General features: G+C 40.8%; 1 protein-coding gene across 5 annotated transcripts in view; it reads right to left on the bottom strand.

Annotated features, from left to right (window-relative positions):
* The window catches only part of RHBDD1 (rhomboid domain containing 1), a 212,931-nt gene that overhangs the window by 150,591 nt on the left and 35,656 nt on the right, over positions 1 to 26,684 (bottom strand). For all 5 annotated transcript variants that reach the window (XR_009865986.1, XM_062193005.1, XM_062193014.1 and 2 more), the window contains exons 2-3: positions 21,419 to 21,934; positions 19,327 to 19,459 (exon numbers count right to left, since the gene is read on the bottom strand). Coding sequence is in view for 4 of the 5 variants with exons in the window: in XM_062193005.1 (XP_062048989.1) it covers positions 19,327 to 19,459; positions 21,419 to 21,851 (566 nt within the window). In the remaining variant the exon portion in view is untranslated. The remainder of the gene's footprint in view (positions 1 to 19,326; positions 19,460 to 21,418; positions 21,935 to 26,684) is intronic.

Here is a 26,684-nt window from a genome sequence, read left to right as displayed (position 1 = left end):
GAAAAATTAAAAAATCACATGATAAATAATACTTTGTATTCATCTACCCCTAATATATCATGAATATTTTCAAATTCCATTAAAATGACCTCTCACAATTCCACTTTGATGGCTGTGTAATATTCTGTTACATCATTACTGAGTTACTCAGCTACTATTGTACATTTAAGTGGCTCCCCATATTCTAATGCTTTGTGACAGATAAATATACTGATAATCATTTTCTGTATTTCTGGCTACTTATAATTTGGACAGACCTTGATATTAACTATCAAAGTACTTTCCAGAATGTTTCTACCAAAATATGGTTCCATTGGAAGTTTATGCAAGTTCTCACAGTAAAATTTATTCATTTGAAAGGCATAGTTACAGAGACAGAGAGAGAGACAGAGAGACAGACAGAGAGATCTTCAAGCTACTGGTTCACTCCCTGAATAGCCACAACAGCCAGGGCTGGGCCAGGAGCCTGGAACTCCATCCAGGTCTCCCATGTAGGTGGCAAGGGCCCAAGCAAGTGGTTCATCCTCTGCTGCTTTCCCAGGCATATTAGCAGGTAGCTGGATTGGAAGTGGAGCAGTGGGGACTTAAATCTGTACTTCTATGGGCTGCTGGTGTATCAAGTGTTGGCTTAACCTGCTGCACCATGATACTGGCCTCTAAAATGTCTTTTTAAAAAATAAATATTTGTTTCTAATCAACATATACTAATGTTACATATGGGTACACTGTCACATTTTGATACATATAAAATGTGTAATGATCAGATCAGAGTAATTGGTGTATCAATCAACAGCAATAGCATTTTAAGCTTGCTAATTTAATGAGAAAAATAGCTTATTCTATTTTTTCTTTATTTAACAATAAATTTTTAAATTATACTTTATCAGGCCTTGACTGACATTTTTCTGTAGATTGCTATTTTTCTTGCAGTTGTTATGGTTCATCATAAAGATGTAATCTTTTTTCCTTCAAATTCTCTTTTATTTTGCTTTATACTGTATTTGCAACACAAAAAAAAATTTCCTTTTAATTTCATTTGTAATTGAGTCCTTTGTTTTCATGCCAAGAAATTTAAATTTTCCTTATATATTCTTAGACATTTTTTGGAATGAAAATATTCTACATCCCAGAAATGTGATTTAGGGTAGGGTAAAGGTAAAGCTTTAACTTTATTTTCTAGTGATTATAAAAAATCATCAAGCACCATTTGTTAAACAATTTTTATTTTCCCTAATTCTTTTTTATGTCATCTTTATCACATTTGTGATCTATTATGCCCTAGAAAGATGTGTGTCTTAGAACCAAGGAAATATGGTAATATAAATTATAGAAATGACACCTATTGCTAGGCAAAAAACTTATTTATTTGACCCATGTCTTATAAATTACATGAAATTAAAATGCTCTCCTCTTGAATTCAGAAGGGAACAATATCCATTTAAAGAGAGAGAAATTAGAATCAAATTATTTTCTCTCTCAAGTAAGCTAATAAGAAGCCAACTTTAAATAGAAGGAACGTTTATGCAGGCTGCAGCCTGCTCTCAGCTGGTTATCCCAGAATAATTGATGCACTAATGATTTCAATTCACAGCACCCACGGTCTTCATTTCACATAATGTGAGGCAAACCTGATTGTAAATGGAAAACAGTCCTCTTGCTGATTTTACTCCCTTGACTTTTCACTAAAAATCACTTAATACTGCAGAAGAGGAAGGGGAAATTGGCAAATATAAAAAACTCTCTTTTAAAACATTCCTCCTTATACTTAAATGGGAAGAACTAAGTAAATACATGAGAAATCTCCAGAGACGTGATTTATCATCTTATTAAATGACAGTGAATATTTAATTATGCAACATTTATCTCTAATAGCATCTTCTGGAAAACATTTCAAAGTAGGCCAAAGTGCATGTTCTGAAAATTCCAAAGGGTAATGACGGACTTCACAGACTTCATATTTTTTTAAATGAAAAAAAATCAGTAGAAAAAAAAAAGTCAAAATCATGGGTACATATGTAATTTACTGTTCAGATTAAAAAACATCTTTTTCTGTAAAATATGTGACATGGGGCTCTTCAATTCAATTAACCTAATATCACCTACCAACTCAAGAATATGATTTGTTTCACTTTCTAAAAAATTTATCTTTGAAAACAACTTCCAATCATCATTATTTGAGACCTCCATCACAGTACATTCGAGTCTTGCACCTGTCACCAAGTCACCAGACTTGATCATTAACAAGCCTAGTTAGTTAAGTACAGATTTGGTAGGTGTTATCATCCACACACTCACAATTATATCACAGCATGACAGCCAATTAATTTCAACCTGGTAGTGAACCTTATTCCAGACAACTCTGTGTTTAACTAGAAAAACAGCTGCTTCGTTGTTTCTACCTACTGCTCTGCTCCATTATTCTGAGCTGGCCAACTGGGCAAAACCAGCCCGAAACAAGGTCTGACTAATTTATAGACGGCAGGAGGCCTCCACGGCTGGTGCACTCTTGTTGGTATGCAAATTTCTCACATCCATGTGGTTTAATTCCACCTCTGTATATGATGTGTACATTTCCAAATGGAACCACAGCAGGCCTGTCCAATTACAGAAGACAATGTGTGTTCCTGCACCTAACTCAAAACTCGCTTTAGCAATCATGTTCTATGGCTAATTGAAGACTGCCTCCAAATCACTTGAGGGCAAATGAGAGTTACTGTTGATACACATAGACATTCAGGAATGCTATTTCATTAACTCTTTGTTAACAATAAATAAAACCACTGTCACAACCAAGACAGGATACTATGGGCTGAACTGTGTCCTCTTCAAATTAAAAAGCGGAAGCCCTAATCCCCATGGTGATGGTACGTGAAGAAGAGGCCTTCGGGAGATTGTCAGGTTTAGATCAGGTCAGGGTGTATGGTGTGTTGTGTATGTGTGGTGTATGTGCGATTGTCAGGTGTAGATCAGGTCAGGGTTTGGGTTTGTGTGTGTGTGTGTGTGTGTGTAGTATGTGTGAGATTGTCAGGTTTAGGTCAGGTCAGAGTTTGTGTGTGTGTGTGTGTACTGTATGTGCGTTTGTCAGGTTTAGATCAGGTCAGGGATTGTGTGTGTGTGTATGTGTGTGTGGTGTGTGTGCAACTGGCAGGTTTAGATCAGGTCAGGGTGTGTGCGTGTCGTGTGGTTTGTGTGTGATTGTCAGGTTTAGATCAGGTCAGGGAGTGTGTATGTGTGTGTGTGTGTGTGTTTTAGATCAGTTCAGGGCATGTGTATGTGTGTGTGAGACTGTCAGGTTTAGATCAGGTCAGAGTGTATGTGTGTGTGTGTGTGTGTGTTTGTGGTGTGTGTGAGATTTTCAGGTTTAGATCAGGTCAGGGTGTGTGTGTGTGAGATTGTCAGGTTGAGATCAGGTCTGGTGTGTGTGAAGATCATGAACCAAAGAGCTTGTTTTCTCTCTCTGTCTCTGTTTCTGTCTTTCTTTCTCCCTCCCTCCCTCCCTCCCTCTCTGACAGAGAACACAAGTAAGAAGATAACCAGGAAGTGAGGCCTTACCAAGACCAATCATGCTGACACCCTCATTGCTGACTTCTACCCTCCAGAACTGTGATAAATAAATTTCTGCTGTTTAAGCTCTCCAGTTTATTGGCAATGACAGTCCAAGTTAAGATAGGCTAATGAGAAGACATGAGGACTAAATGTTATGTGGAATCCCAAATGGGGTCCTGGAACAGAAAAAGAACATTAGGTAAAAGCTAGGGAAAAGTGAATAAAATCTGAACTTAAAAGTGGTATATCAATATTGGTTCATTCAATTTAATGAATGTATCATACTAATGTTAAAATGTTAACAATAGGTAAAATGTTAACAATAGGTAAAATGGGTATATAGGAGCTTTCTACGCATTTTTGTAATTTTTCTGCAAATCTAAAACTATTAGAAAAATAAAATTCATTTTATTTATATGCTAGAAAATATTTATATAAGATATATATTGTAATATATTTTATATATGTTTATACTATAAAATATATAAATAAAGTCTATGTCTTCAATCTCCAAAAAAATGAGCCATCACATAATTTTTTATTTCCAGTATACACGATTTTGGGGGGAGGGGACATTGTTAAGATGCTCATATTCCATATTGGAATGCCTGGATTTGAGTACTGGCTCTAGCTCTTGATTCTAATTTCCTGCTAATGCAGACCCTGGGAGGCAGCAGGTAGTCCATGTGGAAGACCTGAACAGAGTTCTTGGCTCTGAGCTTCTGCTCAGCCCAGTCCTGGCTATTGCAGGCATTTGGAGAGTAAATCCGCAGATGGGAACATTCTTAGTCTCTCCATCTCTCAAACAACTAGAAAAAAAGACTTTCTGTTCTTAGCTAGGGTTTAGAAAAAAAAATCCATTAATGTTGGCCAAGAAAATTCCATAAGTCACTAAGTTATTATTTATGGAAAAGAGCATTGTACTGAGTAGCTAAGGTCTCTAAGTATATATACCTAATAAAAATGACCACTTGGGCCTGTGCCGCGGCTCACTTGGCTAATCCACCTGCAGTACTGGCACCCAGGGTTCTAGTTCCAGTTAGGGTGCCAAATTTTGTCTCAGTTGCTCCTCTTCCAGTCCAGCTCTCTGCTGTGGCCCGGGAGTGCAGTGGAGGATGGCCCAAGTGGTTGGGCCCTGCACCTGCATGGGAGACCAGGAGGAAGCACCTGGTTCCTGGCTTCGGATCAGCGCAGCACACCGGCCGCAGTGCACCAGCCATGGCGGCCATTTGGGGAGTGAACCAACAGAAGGAAGACCTTTCTCTCTGTCTCTCGCTCTCTCTCACTGTCTAACTCTGCCTGTCCAAAAAAAAAAAAAAAAATGACCACTTGGGTGGCTGTCATTGTGCGTTAAGCCTCCAACTGCAGCACCAACATCCCATATGGGCACCAGTTTAAGTCCTGGCTGCTCCAATTCCAACCCAGTTCCCTGCTAATGTGCCTGAGAAAGAAAGCAACGGAAGGTGGCCCAAGTCCTTGGGCCCCTGCACCCACATATGAGACCCAGATGGAATTTCAGGCTCCTGGCTTTGGCCTAGCTAGCCCCGGCCATTACAGCCATTTCTGGAATGAACCAGCAGATGGAAGAGAGATCACTCCCACTCTTATTCTCTCTGTCTTCCCCTGTATCTATAACTCTGCCTTTCAAATACATTGTTTTTTAAAAAAATGACCACTTGGTATTTATTATCACTGCTAGTTAATGCTGAAGAGTAAGCTTTTTGAAAATATGTTGAGGGAAGAAACAGAACAATCACAGATAAGAAAATACTACAGACAAAAAGGGAGACAAAAAGAGGGCCCCACTTCACTAATTTGAAATAAGAGCAATGTAATGATTTTGTTATGTATCAAACATAAAAAAAAAAAAAAAACTTAGAGATTGTTCAGACTGGCCAGGAAGAGAGGAGAAGCAAGCACTTGATCTGTCATTTGTGGACTATAAACAAGAACGTGCTTAGAGCCAGCAGGCTGAACATATGGATAGAGTCATGACAATGGTTCCTCCAGTCCTTAATATTTTCCTGCAGATCTATTCCAAAGACATATTCAAACCTGGAGCCAAAATCTGCAAATGATGTTCTCATAGACTGCCTCATTTGTAAGCTGAATGATCAGGTAGTAACATTATTACATAAAATTAGTGAGAAAATAAATTAAGGAACCACAAAATGAATCAGTAGGTAGTCACTGAACTTGAGGCTTTTGAAGACCTGTCCTTAAAACATGTTAAATGAAAAAGTGGAAAATGTCACTATGTAGTAGGGTAGGGATATGTGATAATATAATGAAAACACTATTTTTATGACTAGGAGATTGGGAGCAACTTGTTTGCTTCATCATGGATTTATATATTTTCAACTTTCAACAAAGAACGAGTTGTTCTTTCAATTAAGAGCTGGGAAATAATGCTACCTTTTCACTTGTCCACTGCATCCTTTTCAGTTAAATTATTTATGTACTTTGATCAATTTTTAAAAGAAACTGTTATACTAAGTCTCTTAGAAAAGAATAACCAGGGGACAACAATGGGTTAACCTGTCACCTGCAATGCCAACACCTCATGTTGGCGTAGTGTTTCAAGTCCCAGCTTCCGCTTCCAATGCAGCTCCCTGCTAACGTGCCTGGGAGGCAGCAGTGATGGCTCAAGTACTTAAGTCCCTGCCAACCATTCAGAAGATTCAGGTGGAGTTCCAGACGTCTTACTTCAATCTGGCCCATCCCAGGCTGTTGCAGCCACCTGAAGAGTGAACCAGAAGATGGAAGATATCTCTCTGTCTCTGTCTCTCTCCGTCTCTCTCTGTCACTCTAACTTTCAAGTAAATATAAAAAGAGAGAGAAAAGAATGACTGGAGAAAACTCAATAGCCAGATAAAATTGTTTTTCTATTCTTAATGTCTTTCCTGCTAAGCTCTGAGTTCTTCCCATGCTAAGGGAATGGGCAGATCACTCAGTCCAGCTATTCAGGACAGGGCTGGGTTTTTGTCTCTTTCCACGGGCTCAGATTATAGAGCCAGAGACATGATTTATACACCTCCTTCTCCCTCAACAAGTTCCAACTGCAGCAAGAAGGAAAGTTCCCTGTCTCAAAATCCCATTCTCATCTCGTTAAATTGAACTCAAGGGAATCCTTGCTTGGGAGTAAGTATGGCTCTCACCTTGAGTTCTGTTCAACCACAAGCCCTCCTGGGAGGCAGGAAAAATGAACTAACCTCAGATAACTTTCATTACAGGAGCCTACAGAGAGGAAAGGGAGGAAATATATAAACAGACATCCCAGGAATGCAGAAAAAAATTTCTCCTACTTCACAAATTTTCTCAGGACAGTGCTGGAATGTTGATTTAAACTGAACTCTAACAGGCTACAAAAACATGTTTCTGTGAAATGAAACAGAGGGCATCATTTTATGTACATTTGTCATCCAAGCTTATTAGAAAAATGCATAAATGTGATCTTGCAATACAGACAGAAAACAATGCTTCAAACAATACTCATTCTGAGCAACAAACAAATATGGATGCACATGTGTGAGCACACATACATACACATACATGGACAAATATGCATACACAGGCCCATCTGTGCTAAAACTGACAAAACTGACAGTTGGCGGAACTTCTAAAAAAACAATTTAAGTCATCCTTGAAAACCTGATGCCAGACAGCAGCCCTCTCTCCTTTCTGTAAGCTCCACAGACAATGAAAAATTCCTGAGAAGACCAAAACTGTCTTGTTGAGCTTTCAATTATCCAGCCGCATTTGTTAAAGGTGGTTCCTCTCCCAAGCATAATTAATTTGGGTATCACTGAATTTACAAATTCATCATTTACTCATTTGTGATAAACTCCCCATGTATATTTTAACCCTTTCTCCATTGGTTTCACTTTCTACTAAGCTGTCAGAAATACTTCTACATTTCAAAAAGCTTAGGAAAGAATGCTATGCTTTGACTTGGGAAGATGCGTTAACCTTTATATCTCATTTTCCCCTTTGCTTTCCATAATCATTTCTCCTTGCACTTTCAAGGAGTTTTATTAATAGCTGTTTATAACTCAACAATTGTTATTAACATCCCTGATTTAGATGAAGTCTGAGTCTGTTTGCGCACATTTCCGTATACAGACAACTATCTCAAGAGCTGGCATGGCCATTAGTAAGCCTCATGAACAAATAGTACTTGATCTAATGAAAGATAATAAATTAGTAGAAATCTGCAATCACACCCTCTTCTCATTGCCACCAATGTTCTGTCAATTCAATGCTTTCTTCCACAGAAGGCAATAAATGATGCTGATCCTATACATTTATTTAACTCTAAGTTAAGCAACTAGTAGCTGCTTTAAAGCAGCCACTCTAACTTTTTGGACTGTGTCCACATAAAATTCATTGAGAATTGACCTGGCAAATTTCCCTACCTTTCTTACTACATCCAACTCTAGTAGTTCTATGTCTTTTTTCATTTTCTCTTTTTGGCAAGCTGGATGTGAACCACTCAGATGATTTCATGACCTTTTATGGGTTAGAACCCACAGCTGAAAACCACTGCCTTAAAGCACTGCTGGATGGGTGATGTGATGACACACACAGTGCCACTGCATTCAGGATGGACTTGTCCCCAAGATTCCATTCTCTGTTCCCTTCTCCTTCCATGCTCCTCTTCTTGACTCCAAGAACACTGTCCTTTGCCCTCTGTCATTCTACTCACCATCACCATCACTGGAGCAGAACAGATCTCCCCAAATGGAGTGGCAGAAACCACCACCATTGTCTCGGACTCACAGATGCCGTGCGTCAGAAATTCAGAAAGTGCATGGAGGAGTGACTGACCAATCTCTGCTCCATTATGTTTGTAACCTCTGCAGGAAAACTAGGCTGGGGTGACTCGGTGGCTGTGTCTCCCAGCCATGCTCTCATGTTTGGCACTAACACCCCCGAAGGCATGGCCTTTTCCCCACAGCATGGTGGGAAGCAAGGAAGCTACACTCTTCACATGGGCTGCAGGGAGAAGCGCTTCAGTCACAAGTCAAGAAACTTCTTAAGCCAGCACCGCGGCTCACTAGGCTAATCCTCCGCCTGTGGCGCTGGCACACCGGGTTCTAGTCCCGGTCAGGGCACCGGATTCTGTCCCGGTTGCCCCTCTTCCAGGCCAGCTCTCTGCTGTGGCCAGAGAGTGCAGTGGAGGATGGCCCAAGTGCTTGGGCCCTGCACCCCATGGGAGACCAGGAGAAGCACCTGGCTCCTAGCATCGGATCAGCGTGGTGCGCCGGCCGCAGCGTGCCAGCTGCGGCGGCCATTGGAGGGTGAACCAACAGCAAAGGAAGACCTTTCTCTCTGTCTCTCTCTCTCTCACTATCCACTCTACCTATCAAAAAAAAAAAAAAAAGACTATCATTAAAGAAACTTCTTGCCTCAGGAGAAATGTAATTCTAATGCTGTATTCTATTGGTCACAGTGTCATCGGTCCACCTGATTTGACAGCAGGTGAAATGGACTCCACCTTTCGGGTTTAGAAGGACAAAGTTCTAAAAAATACTGCTGCAGTCTTCCTCTAGATTGCTGTTTGTTTCCTCAACCTCACTCCAAATACCATAGGCAAAAATCCAAATGCCTCCTAGATTCACCCTTCAAACACAAGGATTCACTCGAACTCATCCCTCTGTTCTCTTGGGTGCCTATCCCAGGAAGATAGAACGTTATGCTATGTTTGAGATAAAAAGGCCAGAAGCAGCATATCACAAAATGGAAGCATATGCAATGAGAGAATTCAAAGCAGCATGATAGTTCCATGTGGCCTGAGTACTCTCCTGTCCCATAGAGACACAAGTTTTATAGTCAGTGTCAGTAATACCAGAGACAAGTAGCCATTCTCTTTGGTCTACTTATAGTTCTTAAGCAGCAATGTCAGTGGTTACATGTAAGTTAACACACTCGACTATTCTCTCTCCCTCCATCCCTGAACAGGTTGCTTCCTTGAGTAAAGTTCTATTTGTCCAGGGTCCACACTGCCATCTTTCTTTTCATGCAGGTTAGGAAACCTTCCAGTTGAAGACAGTGTTGTGGCAAGGAAGGCTTAGCCACTGCCTGCAGGACTGGCATCCTTATGGGCACCAGTTCTAGTCTGGCTGTGCCGCTTCCAATCCACCTCCCTGCCAATGCACCTGGGAAAGCAGTGGAAGATAACCCACATGCTTGGCCCTTGCACCTATGTGGGAGATCTGGAAGAAGTTCCTGGCTCCTGGCTTCAGCCTTGCCCAGCCCCGGCCATTGCAGCCACTTGGGGAGAAAACCAGAGGATGGACTATTTCTTTCTCTCTCTCTCTCTCTCTCTCTCTCTCTCTCTCTGTGTGTTTAATTTTGCCTTTCAAATAAATAAAATAAATCTTTAAAAAGGAATAAGAAAGTTTCCAGTGACTAGAGAGCTAGCATCAGCATGTGCAGCAATGATTCCCAAAGCATGCTCCCATGCCCCACTGAAAGGAAACCGCCCCACCCAGAGGTCCAGGAAGTCAAAACCATGTTCTTAACAGCATGAGGGCACAATCTGCCTTTTCTACTGTGTTGATATCTGCATCGACAGTGTAAATGCGACAGTGAAGACAATTGCTGTTGCCTTTGCATGAGTCAAAGGAAAAAGGGCAGTGCCCCCAAATGGTACCAAGAATCATTGTATTCTTCACAGCCACTCATGCAAAGTTTTACACAGTATGTTATTTAAGAATATTCTTGATGAGGTACTAAATTCTTGGTTTCCATAGATATAAATATTAGCATATATCTTTTCAATGTGCTATGTGATGAAACATGAGACCTGCATAAAGGAAAAGGCTACGTCCCAGAGAAGCGCTTCTGTGATTGTTTGAGCCACTATTTTCATGGGACCTCACCATCACATTTACCTGAAAGAAAAACTAATGTGCTGTGATTAAATGGAAAATGCCACTCATTTTCCCAGAAATGAAGTAAGGCTTTATGGCAAGTAACTGATGGTTTTTATTGTCAATCACAAAATTTGAGCTTTCAAGTAAAAACTAGAATTTTAAAAAAATGTGCATCTACTACTGTGAGTTGATAGCTTCCAGATACTTTCTAATGAGGCTGGTGGTGATACCAACAACTATGACCTTGTGATATTGGATAATTGAATTTGTCAATATTTACAGTCATCATAATGATAATGATAAACCATTATTGTCAAGATGAAAATGGTCTTATAAAGTAATATGTTCCTAAATTTGTATTTATGAATTGCATGAAATTTATAAACCTTAAATAAAAGGTTTCTGGAGAAAAAAAAAGAAAGTCATACATGAGTAAAAGATCCCCTCAAAGTTCAAAGCAAATCAATGGATTCACATTACAGAACATGGAAAAGTTCACTAAGACAGTTTTAGACTCCATATTGAACTTGCCTATAAGAAACTAACATTTGGCAACTTGTTATGTGTATAAGAACAAAGAATATGCACAATTATCTGATAAGACTATGAAAATACTTCTTCCTGCCTTCTCCAAGTGAATACCTGTGTGAAGCCAAACTGTCTTTTAACAAAAAAGATAGATCTCAATGGATTAATGTAAAAGAAAATACAAGAATTTACTTTTTTTTTTTTTTTTTTTCAAAAATTGAACTAGGTATAAAGAGTTTTGTAGGGGCCGGTGCTGTGGCGCACTGGGTTAATGCCCTGGCCTTTGAAGCGCTGGCATCCCATATGGGCGCTGGTTTGAGACACGGCTGCTCCACTTCCTATCCAGCTCTCTGCTATGGCCTGGGAAAGCAGTACAAGATGGCTCAAGTCCTTGGGCCCCTGCATCCAGGTGAGACCCAGAAGAAGCTCCTGGCTCCTGGCTTCAGATGGGCACAGCTCTGGCCGTTGCGGCCAGCTGGGGAGTGAACCATCGGATGGAAGACCTCTCTCTCTCTCTCTCTGCCTCTCCTCTCTTTTTGTAACTCTTTTGAATAAATAAATGAATCTTTAAAAAAATAGAGTTTTGCAAAAATGTTATTGTCATATGTATTTTTATGTCTATTTGACAATTTATTCTTCAAAGAAGCTATTATTTATGTAACAAATACTGAGCCTACCATTGTTATTAATGAATTAGTAACAATGCTATGAATTTAATTTGATGAATATTAATTTATTTCTAAGACTCTCAATATTTATTTCCAATATGGTCACCACTGATAGATACAATCCATATAAACTCTTTGAAGGCCTCAATACTTTTCCAAGGCGCTATGATGGTCACATGACCAAAAATTTTGAGAATCACAGGTTTAGCGAATGAACTCTGGCTATCTCACGTACTAGCTTGTATATGAGTAGCTACAGTAAGATATTTAAATCTTCCTATGTGTTAGTTTCCTCATCTTTTAAGTGGTAGAAATAATCATTCCTACATCACAAAGTAGGTTTAATGATGATGAGAGAGAAAGTGTGTAAAGAACTTACCAAGGTTCCTAGCATATATTAAGTTTCCAAAACATGACTCATTGCTTTAATAATCAATGAACTATGAACGTCTTTCCCATATACCTTTCCATTCCCTCAGTCACTGTAATGGTTGTAGTCTTCAGTTTCTTCTCTAGTCTATGTCAACAGATTAACTAGACCCCTGCCACCAATACCTCAAATATTTACACTCTTCCTGACCTCTTCTTCTTCCTAACTGCAGATCAGTTTCTGGCTTTTTCTCCTCAGATCGTAAAGCCATCTGCCAGTTCTGTCTACAGGTGAGGCTCCAGTTCATTGCAGGTCCTCTTTAATTTGGCCACATCTTAACTCAATGTTTAAAAATGTACCTTAAAAAATACTTGTTCTGAAGATTGCTCCATGTTAGTTCAGAAACAAAAAGGTGCTATTACCAAATAAATTTGAGAAACTCATTAGTTAATCTGATTCATCTCTCACAGTATCTTTCAGAACCCTTTACATGTTCGTGGGCACAGAACACAGAAAACTACATGTGCTAGAGCTCACTGACCAGGAAGCCTTGTTCCAGGAAGCATCCCAAGGAACTACTGTTTGAGAGAACACATCTGGGGGAAAGCGCCTGTCTCCCAGCATTTGCAGGTTCTTCGCACTCATCAACTCACCATGCTGCCTGGTACTTGTTCTTTCTATTCCCACTGCGAAGACCAGTCTGCTGCATCATCTGCCCTGTGATGCCCTGGCGCCCAGGACACCACACCCCCTCCCCCGGAAAGCATCCTCAGCTCTCAAATCGGTTAACAGCCTTTCTCTTTTTGCTCCTCTTGCTTTCATTGAACTAAAATTTCTGTCTTTTGATTTGTTTCAGATAGTAGTTAGTGTTGTGTTGGCTAAACTGTAAAGTTCTTAGTGACAGAGGAATAGTAAACTGATTTGGGTCAACATTTAATGTGTACCCCAAGAGGGAATTAATACTCTTTTTCACAAAGGACTTAGTTCAGAATTCTCAAGATCACTACCTGTTTACATAGAGTGAGATACTGAGTTCCACAGATGTGAGGTACTGTAATTCAAAGAGTAAATTAAAATCAAAACACCTGACAGAGGTCATAGAGGAATCCAGTAACATTTCAGGCCAAAAAGCTATGGTGGGAACCACAGGTTCCTTCATGGATGTTCAACTCATGTGCATTCAATCATAAACATTTAATAAGTGCCTACTATGTGTCAGGCAGATGGTTAAGATATAAAGATGTGTAAGAAGCAGTGTCTGATTTCAGGAAGCCAGCAGTCTAGAACAGAAGTGAAAAATAGGGATATATTGTGATAAAGTGTTTACGGTAGACAAATCTACAAATACCACAGGAGGGAAGACAGAGAAATAATCCTACCTGGAAGAACTGGGAAAAATCAGGAACCAATACAGAATGGAATTTTTAAAAAGATTTATCTTATTTATTTGAAAGTTGGAGTAACACACAGAGAGAGGCAGAGATAGACAGAAAGAGAGCTTCCATCCACTGACTCACTCCAAAATCACCATGGTGGTCCTGGCTGGGGGGTTTGGAATAACCAAGAGTTTATAGGAGAAGAGAGTAAAGGGCATACTGGAGAGAAGCAAGAGGGATGCACAAGCTTAGCCCGGACACAGATTGCTAGCATTCTGAGTTTGAATCTCTACCTTCTATCAATCTGTCCTGCTGTTGTTGGCTGAATATTGACCTTCACAAGGTATTTACATCCTAATCCCTGGACTGGTGAATATAATTTTACATGGTGAGGATTTAGCAAGGGCGAGTAAGTTCAAGATCTTGAGATGGAATGATTATTCTGGATGGTCAGGCTCACTCCTACATGCAGTCATGAGTAACTATATGAGACAGGGGCAGACATTTAACACCAACAGAAAAGAAGGCAGTGTAGAGGCAGAAGAGAAGCTGAGACTGAAGCAATATAGCCACAAGCCAACAGTGCCAGCAACCACTAAAACAGGTGTAGAAGAGATTCTTCCCTAGAGCCTATGGAGGGGAAGGTGTCACCCTGCCAACAATTGTATTTTAGCCCAGTGATCACCAGAACTGCAGCCTCCAAAAGTGTGAGAAGAAAAATTCTACTACTGTAAGCCACCAGATTGGTGGTAATTTGTGAGAGCAGCAATAAAGCAATTCTTTCTGCCTCTAGTGTCACTTCACAATGCTGAGAGAACCTGTCTGGGATAGTCTCAGTGTTCATCTCCAACAAACCTACCTCCCACAATTGTCCAGGGCAAACTCACTGACCATGCAAATAATCTGTCCCGCCCCTCAAAATCTCATCAACTCCAGTGAGCTTGTCTTACTCTTCTTCAGTTTCACATGAACCATTACAACACACTCCGGACCTCAGCACCAGTAAAACAAGCTCCAGCATCCTCTCCTTGACACCTGGTTCCCATTCTCTTGATCTCTCAATGTTTAACCCTGATGAACCTCTTCTCTCTCAAGTCCTCCTTTTTCCACAGTCCATAATTCTCTTCAGTTGCTCCTTCCCTTCCCCACAGCCATCAATCACAATGGCCTCCTCAGTGGAACATCCTGCAGATTTGCCAAGAAGCTGCTCAAGCATCAGTCTCCCCACTAGCCTGGGTTCCTTCACGCAGTCATATATTTTTGTAAAACTTGTAAAAGTGAGTGAGGTGTCACAACCACATCAGTTAAAACTGAGGTCTCTTTTCAGTCTAACTTCCCTCCATCACACTCTTTCCCATGACAGGTGGCAGTCAGTGGCCACAGACACTTCTGGGATTCAGCTAAAAGGAAACTGAGCTGATAAATTGACAGTTTGGTTTCAGTAGAGTATAGTTACATGGTCTGTGGCCATTTCCAGGTATAGCTAAGTCATTGCTAGGCACTCCAGTGCAGAAATGACTTCCAGAAATACTTGTAATCCCCACTGAGTGAACGTCCCAGGATTCTAACAGGAGGACCAGGAACAGCAGCCACACAGTGCTGGGACAGTGTGGTCACTGTGCTGGAGTCAGAATCCAATTAATTTTGTGGGCCTCAAGCTTACCTGATTTTGTAATTAATTTTAATCCATATTAATTGCTAACTGCAAAAGAATAAATGTGACCTTACAATAAAGGCCATCTTTATCAAGTGATTAAATTGCTAGCAGAGGAAGAAGCTGTTTTGTATGTCCTTCCGGATGTGATCCAAGTGGAGTACAGAGCATCACCCTTGTAGAGCATTCTTGCTGCCTATAATTCAGTCTGAAACTATCCACGCCTTCCAGTATCCAGAAACACAAGAGTGGAGAGACAAGTTAAATAACTTCACAAGGAAATAAGTAGACAAATCAAAAACATAGGCCAACAAAATACATGAGGCCTGATCCCTTAAAAATGTCAATGTCAATGTCATGGAAAAATAAAACGGTAGGAGGACTTTGCTAGAGTAAAGGACAACAAAGAAATACAATAATCAAATGGAATAAATGAGCTCTGGTTCCTAACCCTCCTTCACCCCCCTAAGCACAGCTGTCTAAGACATTTTGTTATAAGAGAAATTTGAATATGGCTCAATTACTAGCTAACATTGGAGAATTACTGTTAAATTTTCTTTAGTACAACAATGAATTAGACAACAAGTGTCAAAATACAGTTACTCCATGGGAATTAGTGCCCTATGACATAGTTAACTACAGTCTACAACAATTTATGATGTATTCCAAATAACTAAAGTCCAAAGGTTCTCAACACATGGAAATGATAAATGCTGTAGAGGATGCAAATACTAATTATCCTGATTTGGATCATTGCACATTGTATACATCTATCACACTGTGTTCCATACGTATGCACAAATATTATGCACCAATTAAGAATATAAAAAACAACAGTAAAGTGTTTATGTTACAGAATATTTTTGAGAAATACATGTTGAAATTTGTGAGGATGAAGTCATGATGTTTACAACATTAAAATGGTTCTGCAGGGGCCGGCTCTGTGGTATTGTTAAGCTTCTGCCTGGAGGGCCAGCATCCTATACGGACACCAGTTAAGGGTCCTGCTGCTCCTCTTCCAACCTAGCTCTCTGCTAAAAGCCTGGTAAAGCAGTGGAAGATAGCCCAAGTGCTTGGTTCCCAGTACCCATGTGGGATACCTGGAAGAAACTTCAGATAAGCCCAGCTCTGGCCATTTGGGAGTAAACAAGTGAAGGGAAGACTCTCTCCCTGTCTCTCCCTCTCTCTGTCTTTAACTCTGCCTCTCTAACAAAAAAAAAAAAAAAAAAAAAAACTTTAAAATAAATAATATAAATAAAAAATAAAATGGTTCTACAACTTTTCCTTATTTTTGAAAATTCTTTGAATTAGAAAAAAAAATAGAACAAGCAATATTTTCCTCTATCTGATCAATCCAAGAAGTTTTCAGGAGCATCAAAGTAATTACTCTTGTCAAACTTTAGCAAAGAAGCAGTATCCCATGCCAAGGGGTTTGTGTTTCCAGAGATGTTGTATTGTACCAAAGACTCCCAGGGCCCATGTACAGTCAGGGCCTGCTGAATTAATGTTGATGAGTAGCCTACAGGCACTTTTTTTTTTTTTTTTTTTACCATTGTCATTCAGGATAAAAAACAAAACTCATGTAGGAGAAAGGGTGATGGGGAGTAGAACTCAAACAAACAAAATTATATAACAGCTGACTTATTTTGATTTTAGAAAGAAAAAGAAAGTACATTTAATTCTTTTCAAGGATACTGCACATTTCTAGCAATTTATTTCATAATAAAAATGAAGGGTTAACTACTTTTTACTATTTACGAAGCACTTTCATATGAAATATCTCTTTTACTACTTAAAACTTGTTACGCAGAGAAGATAAGTAATATTCTCACTTTACAGATGAGGGAAATGAGGCTCACACATACCGCATGATGTGCTGGGTTCCCATAGCTAGTTGGTGAGCCCTTGTCCTTTCACACTTGACCACTGTCCTCTGCTATGGTCACTGAGGGGCAGTCATACTCTGGGTGACACTCATTTCCCCAAGCTTCAAGTTTCTGCCTAAACAGCCTAAGGCTCACATGAGAAATTTCTGTGGCTTATAATTTAGGTCAGAAAGTAGAACTTGGGGATGGTACCCTCCCTTCTATCAACATGTTGGTGAGGGTGGGGAGGTGAGAAGGAGCAAGAATCCAGTCTGATGGAAGTGGCCTCTGGAGTGGTCTGAAGGGAAATGAAGAGACAGGTGTGAAGCAGGCCAACCATGGAAGAAAGTACACAAAAGATCTGTGAGAAGGAAAAGTACTGCATAAGCCAACACCCCACCCCGATGCCCACTGGCTGCCTACTTGGGGTGGCTTTCCTTCACACAACTCCACTGGGGGAAATTACCAACTCCATGGCTTTCATAAAACACACAGGCCCACCAAATGTTTGCTTTGGCAGACTTATTTTTCTCCCAAAGGGCAGCCCATGTAGTCCTACAATAAAGCAGGCTTTGTTCTAAAGATTTACAGTGTTTTTACAATGAAAATTCTAATTGACAACCACTAGGATAATAACAATGCAAAGCAAAGAGAGCTCTAGTCTCCCCCATTCTTCTAAGATCCATCTCAAAGAAGTACTTACTGCTTAGGTCTCCCAGACCAGTGTTTAGCTCAGTCTTTATTTGGACACATGCATAAGTAGACGCTTAGATATTAGAAGTTTATCATACAAAGCAGTCAAATCTTAAAAACCAAAAGATTTATTCTAACTTCAAAGGCAGGAAATTTCATTTAATTCCCAGGCTCAGAATATCAGGCTCGCCATTCATAACAAGCATATTACACAAAAATGCCACCATGCCTTTCCCATAGAAAAGGGGGGAGCCTAAAAAAAAATGAAGTGCATGATGAGCTCTTCAGAAATAGTTGAACGAGAATATTAGAGTGCTGTTACTCAATGGATTCATTATAGGACAAAAGTTCAAGTAGCAGAGGGGGTGATTTTCATATGAATGTTGGGTATTGCCAGTCACATACAAGAGCCCATAGTCTACACAGAGAACCAAGTCACATCAAGCAAGTCAGGGGACCTATGAGTGACAAGGTACAGAGAGGGCTGTTCAGATAAGGGACAGACATTACTGGACCCTTTTTCAAAGAAAACTTTGAAGATTTTGTTAGGCTTTCTTTGTTCAACTGTCACAAGCAACAATACCATTGTAAATGAGTGGTGTTCAGTGGCCACACTACTGCCATTTACGGACCAGCTGCCAATGGTTGCCCATGTTGGGAAATTAGCATTAAAGAAGGACTCAAGGTTACTGGGCTGACATACAGCCCAAGTAGAATATTCTCAAATCAACACACACAAATCAAAATCAAAATCAAAATAGGTCCTGTCTGAAAAGAAAAAAAGTTTAAGAGAAATCCTCCTTATTTCTTTCAAAATCTTCCTGAATATCCTCTTTCTCCAGTGCCTAGGTCCCCACAATAAAAATAAACAAAGCATGAATGTTCAGTTGCATAACACAGATGAAGAAAACCAAAGCTGGTGTTAGAGGTGGAAAGAGTACCACAATTCATCCTCCTTTTTCAAAAAAAGAAAAACAGAAAAAGGAGTAAAGGGGGAAAACGCAGCTGAATCGGCAAGGGCACCAGAGCAGGAGTCAGGGCTCTGAATCCTCACCTGACCAGTGTCTATCAGGAGCTGTCTGACGAACCCCTAGACCTCCCAAACTCCCATGTCCACCTCTGCAAAGGAAAGGGTTCCTCTAGATCAGCAGTTCTGACACTGTGCCCTGGAACCCTGGATGCTGTGGAGGTGACTCGGAGGCTGCCACAGCAACCTGCAAGAAAGGCAGTTGGATCAGGCCCGTGCTCCCTCTCAACCCGACTGTGGCAAAGCTGATCCATATTAAAGATTGGGTTCTGAGTAATACTTTCTGTCTAAAAAGTCCTATTACCATGACAAAGTCACAACTAAAACGGCTTTAAAACATTTGACCAATATAAGTCATGGTTTTTGTATCTTTATACTCATATGGTTTTTGTGTGCTTCTCTGGATTACTGAAATTACAATTAGCTAGCTGATTGGTTAAGATTGGCCCTCAAATCTCTGTATCAGCTTCTCATTACTTGAAAGGTGAAAAAATAAAAAGTCTGAAAAGACAAATACCCCAAAATTGCAGAGGTCAACAGTTGACACGATTCAAATCCAGGAATGTCTGACACTGAAACCATTAACCTAAATTCTATCTTTAAAATTAAAGAATAAACTTCCCTGTTTAAAATAAACATTGGGTACTTCATTACTGTTTCAATTATTTCTCCATCGAACATCAAGTTCTTCATTTTTCACTTCCTAAGAGTAAACACTTACCCTGGTGTGAAGAAATGAATAGCCACAAGTTCTGCCCAACAAGCAAATCTGTTGGGGACAGGAAAGCCCAAAATGTTGACAAAGCCTCCAGGGCAATAGTGGTTGTTAAGAACTTTCAGAGCAAACAAAACTCCTGAAAGACAATAAAGAACATATAAATACTAGCAATTCACATGTGGAACGAATCAACATTTACAAAGAAAACTAATTAAAAGTGAAAGTGATTATTCAATTACACCACCTTCTTGCTTTGAAACATACTCTATTCCTTACAACCCTGCATTTGCTAAAAAGACAATGTGCAGGGCAGTCCTTCCTTGGTTATTTCTTTTTTATTTTATTTTATTTTTTTGACAGGCAGAGTGGACAGTGAGAGAGAGAGAGACAAAGAGAAATGTCTTCCTTTTTCCGTTGGTTCACCCCCAATGGCCAGTACAGTCGTCGCGCTGCGCTGATCCGAAGCCAGGAGCCAGGTGCTTCTCCTGGTCTCCCATGCGGGTGCGGGGCCCAAGTACCTGGGCCATCCTCCACTGCACTCTCAGGCCACAGCAGAGAGCTGGACTGGAAGAGGAGAAACCAGGACAGAATCCGATGCTCCAACCAGGACTAGAACCTGAGGTGCCAGTACCGCAGGCGGAGGATTAGCCTACTGAGCCGCGGCGCCGTCCTCCTTGGTTATTTCTTAACACAGAAGTTCATACTGACCTTCACCATGCTTCTAAATATATAACACTTAAAATAGTAATAAAACACCAGCAAGAATATTAAATGTCACTGAATTGTGGACTTCAAAAGCTGGTTTTATACTATCCGAATTTTAACTAAATAGAAAAAATACTAGTAACACATATTTTTCTAGTCTCTAAAGAAAGATGTTACGGCAGGGCTTATTTTCATTTCTTTTCCACAATCAGCTGTACAACAGGTATCTTAAAGGGAATCAGGAAAAACGGCAGGGAAAACAGAGGGAAGAACGGGATTTCTTTATTTCAGGGCTATTTTCCTCCTCCTCTTCACATTCTAATGTTTGCAACATCTAATTTAAGTACCAATGGCAATTTCAGTCTCATGCAATACCTGTGAAAACAATTACTGAGGAGGAAAAATGAGACAACACGCCACACAAAAAACAAGGGCACTGGCTTCAAGGCTTAGCTCTAACACTTAGCTGTGTAGCCTTGACTTACTAACCTCACATCTTTGGTTTTAGCTTCCTCATCTATAAAAGCAAAAAATACCACCTCCCTGTGGATCTGCTGTATGAACTAAATAGGATGAGTTACATGGAGGGACTACTGTGGCTCCTAAAACATGGTGAGTATGTAATGGTAGAGTGTGCTGCATCAATTTTAATGACATTACTGAGAGGTACACATCATAAGTGGCCTTGGACTACTTCAGTTTTTTTCCCCTTTCTTACTTGGAGTTCTCAAGAACAACTGCAGAATGTCCTGGAACCACAGCATCCTGAGATTAAGGGGGATATGGCTGGAATAACCCGGGCTCTGCTTCAGTACTAGAATAGGATGTCCCTCAAAGATTTGCCCAGGGATTCACATGAGCCACAGCTATATAACCCAGGGCAGCCTGCGTCCCTCATCTATGGTGTAAGGAGACACTGGCATCTCTCTGAGCCTTGAGGGATCAGTTCCAAATGAATGCGAGGCTTCTGTTGTGTCTTTCTGACAATCTAAAAGTAGTAAATCCCCTTCAGTTATCTTGTGTGGATGGATGTGCTAGCTCACTGAACTCAGACAAGCAGGTAACCAGTGCACAGTGAGGTTGTTTCAAGGCATATTCCTCTTTTTCCATAACTCCTTATCAAAAATACACTTTAGGGTCTCCTGTGGCCTCACCATGATGGGGCCAGTGCATGCTGTCAGTCCTACATCTCATACAAAATCCTTAGACCATTCTGTCCAGAAGTAAATGATGCAGCATGATGTGCTCGGGCAAAAACTGCCCTTACTATTCTCCAATTAGCTTCCCTTCAAGGCACAAGCCCCAGCAACTCTTCGCCACTCAATTAACACACACAGCACATCTCCCTCACTGCCTTCACACATGCTACCTCAGAAGTATGTCTTCTTACCTGAGAAGCCTACAGCACAGTTTCTTCTGTAGTCAGGTTCATTCATAAATTCAGCAAAAACAAATTGCAAGAGCAAATACACTACTCCAGTGAGTAGGGAGAATGTGGCAATGATACAGGCAAACCATTTACTTCCCAGTCTTCTTTCCAGATTAACGCCTTTCCAGAGCATGGACACCATATTGAAATACAAATGCCAGTCGTCAGCATGGTGGACAGGAGAAAGCAGTAGGCGCTGCCAGTCTTTCTGTTGGTAACACCTTTCCACACTAATGCAGGAGTTATACAGCGGCTTCAGAGGATTCAGGAATAACCAGATGTTGAGAGCCAAGGTGGCTAGAGTCACGGGTGGAATATTGTTGATCCCAACATGGAATATTTGAGAAAAGAGAAGAATAAGTCCAGTATTAATCCCCCTTGATCTCCGCTGCATGGTTAGGAATCAGGAAAACAGCCCACTGGTGGGAAAATGGGTTCAAGTTTTACCAATTCAGGAAGGTGCGCAGACAGCAGAACCTAAAAAAAAAAAAAAAAAAACACATGAGAACCCATCAACTGAGAAGAGGCACATTGAAAAGACATTGTCTTACAGATGAACTCATGTTGGCTGTATTCCACTTCCCTTTCTAACAGAAATATCTTTTCAGTGTCTTCTAGGATGTAACATCCAGAATGCTGATTCCATTCCTTCACCTTACATTCTGAAATAGAAATTTGAGCTCAAATTCCAATGAATCAGCCAATGAACAGGAATGCCTTCTCCAATAAACATGGCATGACATTACAACTTGTCTTCCTTATAAATCTGTAACCTAATGAAAAGTCTAGTATCAAAATATTAAATAATGACTTATGCTTGGAATCCTGGCAGGTTTCTTTACCCTCTTCATTCTTTTTTTTTAAATTCAATTTTGATTTATTAGAATGAGTATGCACCAAAGTTTTTAAGCATCAACAAAAAAGTTTTAAGATGCAAGCACACATTATCTTTTTTTTTCCCCCCACAGGCAGAGTGGATAGTGAGAGAGAGAGACAGAGAGAAAGGTCTTCCTTTTGCCGTTGGTTCACCCTCCAATGGCTGCTGTGGCCGGCGCATCTCACTGATCCAAAGCCAGGAGCCAGGTGCTTCTCCTGGTCTCCCATGGGGTGCAGGGCCCAAGGACTTGGGCCATCCTCCACTGCCTTCCCAGGCCATAGCAGAGAGCTGACCTGGAAGAGGGGCAACCGGGATAGAATCCAGCGCCCCAACCAGGACTAGAACCCAGTGTGCCAGTGCCGCAAGGCGGAGGATTAGCCTGTTAAGACATGGCACCGGCCAGCACACATTATCTTCTAACCTCAACTTCTACCTTGCCAGACATCAACTGCCAGAATGCTTTATCTTCACAAAAACAGTTTTTTTAAAGATTTATTTATTATTTATTTGAAAGTCAGAGTTACACAGAGAGAGGAGAGGCAGAGAGAGAGAAGTCTTCCATCCGCTGGTTCACTCCCCAATTGGCTGCAATGGCCGGAGCTGTGCCGATCTGAAGCCAGGAGCCAGGAGCCAGGAGGCCAGGAGCTTCCTCCAGGTCTCCTACGTGGGTGCAGGGGCCCAAGGACTCGGGCCATCTTCTACTGCTTCCCCAGGCCATAGCAGAGAGTTGGGTGGGAAGTGGAGCAGCCAGGACTAGAACCAGCACCCATATGGGATGCTGGCGCTTCGGGCCAGGGCATTAACCCTCTGTGCCACAGTGCCAGCCCCACAAAAACAGCTTTTAAAAGTGATCTACTTTCATGCCAAATCCTGGATTGAAACACAGTGCCTGTTTTCAAGGAGCTCAGTTTCCTCTAATTAAAACAACTGCCGGCCGGCGCTGCGGCTCAATAGGCTAATCCTCCGCCTGCGGCGCTGGCACCCCGGGTTGTAGTCTGTCGGGGCGCCAGATTCTGTCCCAGTTGCTCCTGTTCCAGTCCAGCTCTCCACTATGGCCCAGGTGCTTGGGCCCCGCACCCGCATGGGAGACCAGGAGAAGCACCTGGCTCCTGGCTTCGGATCTGCGCGGTGCGCTGGCCGCAGCGGCCATTGTGGGGTGAACGAACAGAAAAGGAAGACCTTTCTCTCTGTCTCTCTCTCTCTCACTGTCCACTCTGCTTGTCAAAAAAAAAAAAAAAAAAAAAAAAAAACTGCCACACAATATTCTAAATACAGTGAAGGGGGGAATCTGGCAAAGACTTGCATAGCTATTCAGCCTGAGGTGATAATATTGCCAGTCTTAAAGGATGAATTGAAGCAGGTGACAAGGAAGAGGTAAGTGGTTCAGTTCTCTCCTCCACCCACTGGGTCAAGATTAGCATTGTGACAGGCATTGGCTGACAGACTGCAGGAAAAGGTCTTACATGAGTTCTGAGCATAGACATCAAGTTGATTTATAGGATTCCCTTTTTCTGAAACTCTCAAGTAACCATGTGGACAAGCCTAGGCTGGCCTGCTGGACAATGAAAGAACATCAAAGGCTCCAGCCACCCTATGGGTCCCACCACGGGTCAACCAATGTCCCAGAAGGACAGCTGTCTAGCTGACCACAGATGCATAAGTGAATCCAGTTGAGCCCAGTCTAATTTGTTGACCCACAGAAAAGTAAGCTAAAAAAGTGGTACTTGATTTACTTCACTAAGTTTTGGAGTGGTTTGTTATGCAGCAAAGACTCATACAGAAGGTATTTGCTTTGGGGAGGGGCTGGTTTATGCTCATGGGAAGAAGCTGGTAATGAGGAAGACAGACACAGACTAAAGATGCAGCAGATAAAGAATGAGATTAGAGGGAAGAGACATTTTCTTGCGGCAGAACGGAGAAATATCAGGCATTGCTATGGGTAAATAGGCAAATTATCTAATGGTTTTTATTTTTTCTATGGAGACATTTTTGGCCTCCAAACAGGTAACTCACTGATACAGCCTGCCTATTGTCTTGGTCTCTGAAGACTGAATTATCTTCTCTCACAGAATGATGATTTAGCCATTCCTTCTATTACTCATCTACAAATATTTAATAAAAATCTGTCAAGTGTCAAATGCATGCCAATCCCTATGTCAGGCATTGGAGATACAACAAAGAACAAAACACTTTTAATCTCAGCTCATAAATAACTTCTATGGTTTGGATATGGTTCAGTCATGTTTTTCAAAGACTCACATGACTAGAGGCTTGGACTCCAGGGTGGTGGTATCAGGAAGTGGTGGAACCTTTAAGAGATGAGGCCTAGTAGGAGGTCCTTAGGTCATTGGGGGAGTACTCTCAGAAGGCAGTCTCCTTCCTAATGCAGCCATCCCATGTAAAGAATAAAGCTAGTAACATGGTAACTTAAACTAACTCGTTTATGTGAAGATCAAATCCATAACCTGACCTTGTAGGTCAGGCTGCACAATTCTAGGAACACCAAGCAAAACGACCACAATAAGAGACTATGTGAATACTGTTAATGTCCTGCCCATCAACACACAGAATTTTTTTTCCCAAAGAAACCATTTACTTAATGAGTGCAAAATTCATAAGTACAAGTTTAGGAATATAGTGATTCCTCCCACCATACTTGCCCTCCCATATCCTCTCTCACCCCACCTCCTCCTCCCTCTCCCATTCCCAGTCCCATTCTCCATTAAGATTCATTTACAATTAACTTCTGTGTATAACACAGAAGACTAACTCTATACTAAGTAGAGATTTCAACATTTTGCACACACACAAACTGTTTGAGAATAAGTTTTACAGACAATAATAATACAACTCATTGAGGACAGAAGTCCTGCATGGGAAGTACACAGTGACTCCTGCTGTTAATTTAACAATTAACACTATTATGTACAATGTCAGTGAACAACCAAAGCTCTTGACATGATCTGCCAAGGCTGTGGAAGCCTTTTGAGTCCACAATCTCTGTCAGTATTTAGACAAGGCCATAAGCAAAGTAGAAGTTCTCTCCTCCCTTCAGGCATAAGTACATCCTTCTTTGATGGCCCACTGGGGTCTCACAGAGATCCTTCATGTAGATTTTTTTTTTTTTTTTTTGCCAAAGTGTCTTGGCTTTCCAGGCCTGAAATGCTTTCATGGGCTTTTCAGCCAGAATCAGTCTTAAGAGCTGATTCTGAGGTAAGAGTACTATTTAGAAAAATTGTCTTTCTACGAGTCCAATGTGTGGATTGCTTCTCATGTTGGAACAGTCTGTCCTTTTTAATTCTATTATTATTACCAGACACTTTATCTTATTTATATGATCCTTTTAACACTTAATCCTATCTAAATGGTCACTTTAACACTTAATATAATCACTCTAACACTTAAGATGGCATTTTTACCACCCAACTTAATGGGATGTGGGGTCTCATGGCAAGTTTTTAAACTGTACCCTTAGAAGTAGTCTATAGGAATGTATGTAGAACCACATAGCTTTACAGTTACAAACTTCCTCCTCCCTCTCTTATTCCCACTCTTACTTTTTACTGGGATGTTTTCAAATGACTTTATACACATATGATTAACACTATGTTAAGTAAAGAGTTCAACCAATGGTATTAAGAAAAAAAAACTGTCAACAGTTAAGACAAGGGCTGTTCATGTCATTGCTTTTCAAAGTATCAATTTCACTTCTACAGATTTCCTTTTAGGTGCTCTATTAGTTCTCACAGATCATAGAGAACATATGGTATTTGTCCCTTTGGAATTGGCTTATTTCACAGAATCAACCATTTTGTTGCAATGACCAGATTTCATGTTTTTTTGTTTGTTTTTTACTGTGGTATGGTATTCCATGGAGTATATATCCCATAATTTTCTTTATCTGGTCTTCAGTTGATAGGCATTTAGGCTGATTCCATGTCTTAGCTATTGTGAATTGAGTTGCAATAAACATGGGAGTGCAGATAACTGTTTATTTACTGATTTCATTTCCCTTGGGTAAATTCTCAGGAGTGGAATGGCCGCAGTGATATGGTAGGACTATATTCAGTTTTCTGAGGTATCTCCAAACTGTCTTCCATATTGGTTTTACCAGTTTACATTCCAATCAACAGTGGATTTGAATACATTTTTTCACCCATATCCTTGCTACCATTTGTTTTTGGTGATTTCTGTATGAAAGCCATTCTAACTGAGGTAAGGTGAAACCTCATTGTGCTTTTCATTTGCATTTCCCTGATGGCTACTGATCCTGAACATTTTTTCATGTGTCTTTTGGCCATTTGGATTTCCTCTTTTGAAAAATGTCTGTTTGGGTCTGGCGCCATGGCG

The sequence above is a fragment of the Lepus europaeus genome, chromosome 1 (genome assembly GCF_033115175.1).
Source record: "Lepus europaeus isolate LE1 chromosome 1, mLepTim1.pri, whole genome shotgun sequence".
Lineage (NCBI taxonomy): Eukaryota > Metazoa > Chordata > Mammalia > Lagomorpha > Leporidae > Lepus > Lepus europaeus.
Note: the sequence above shows the minus strand (reverse complement) of the source record. Positions and strands in the feature narration are given on the sequence as shown.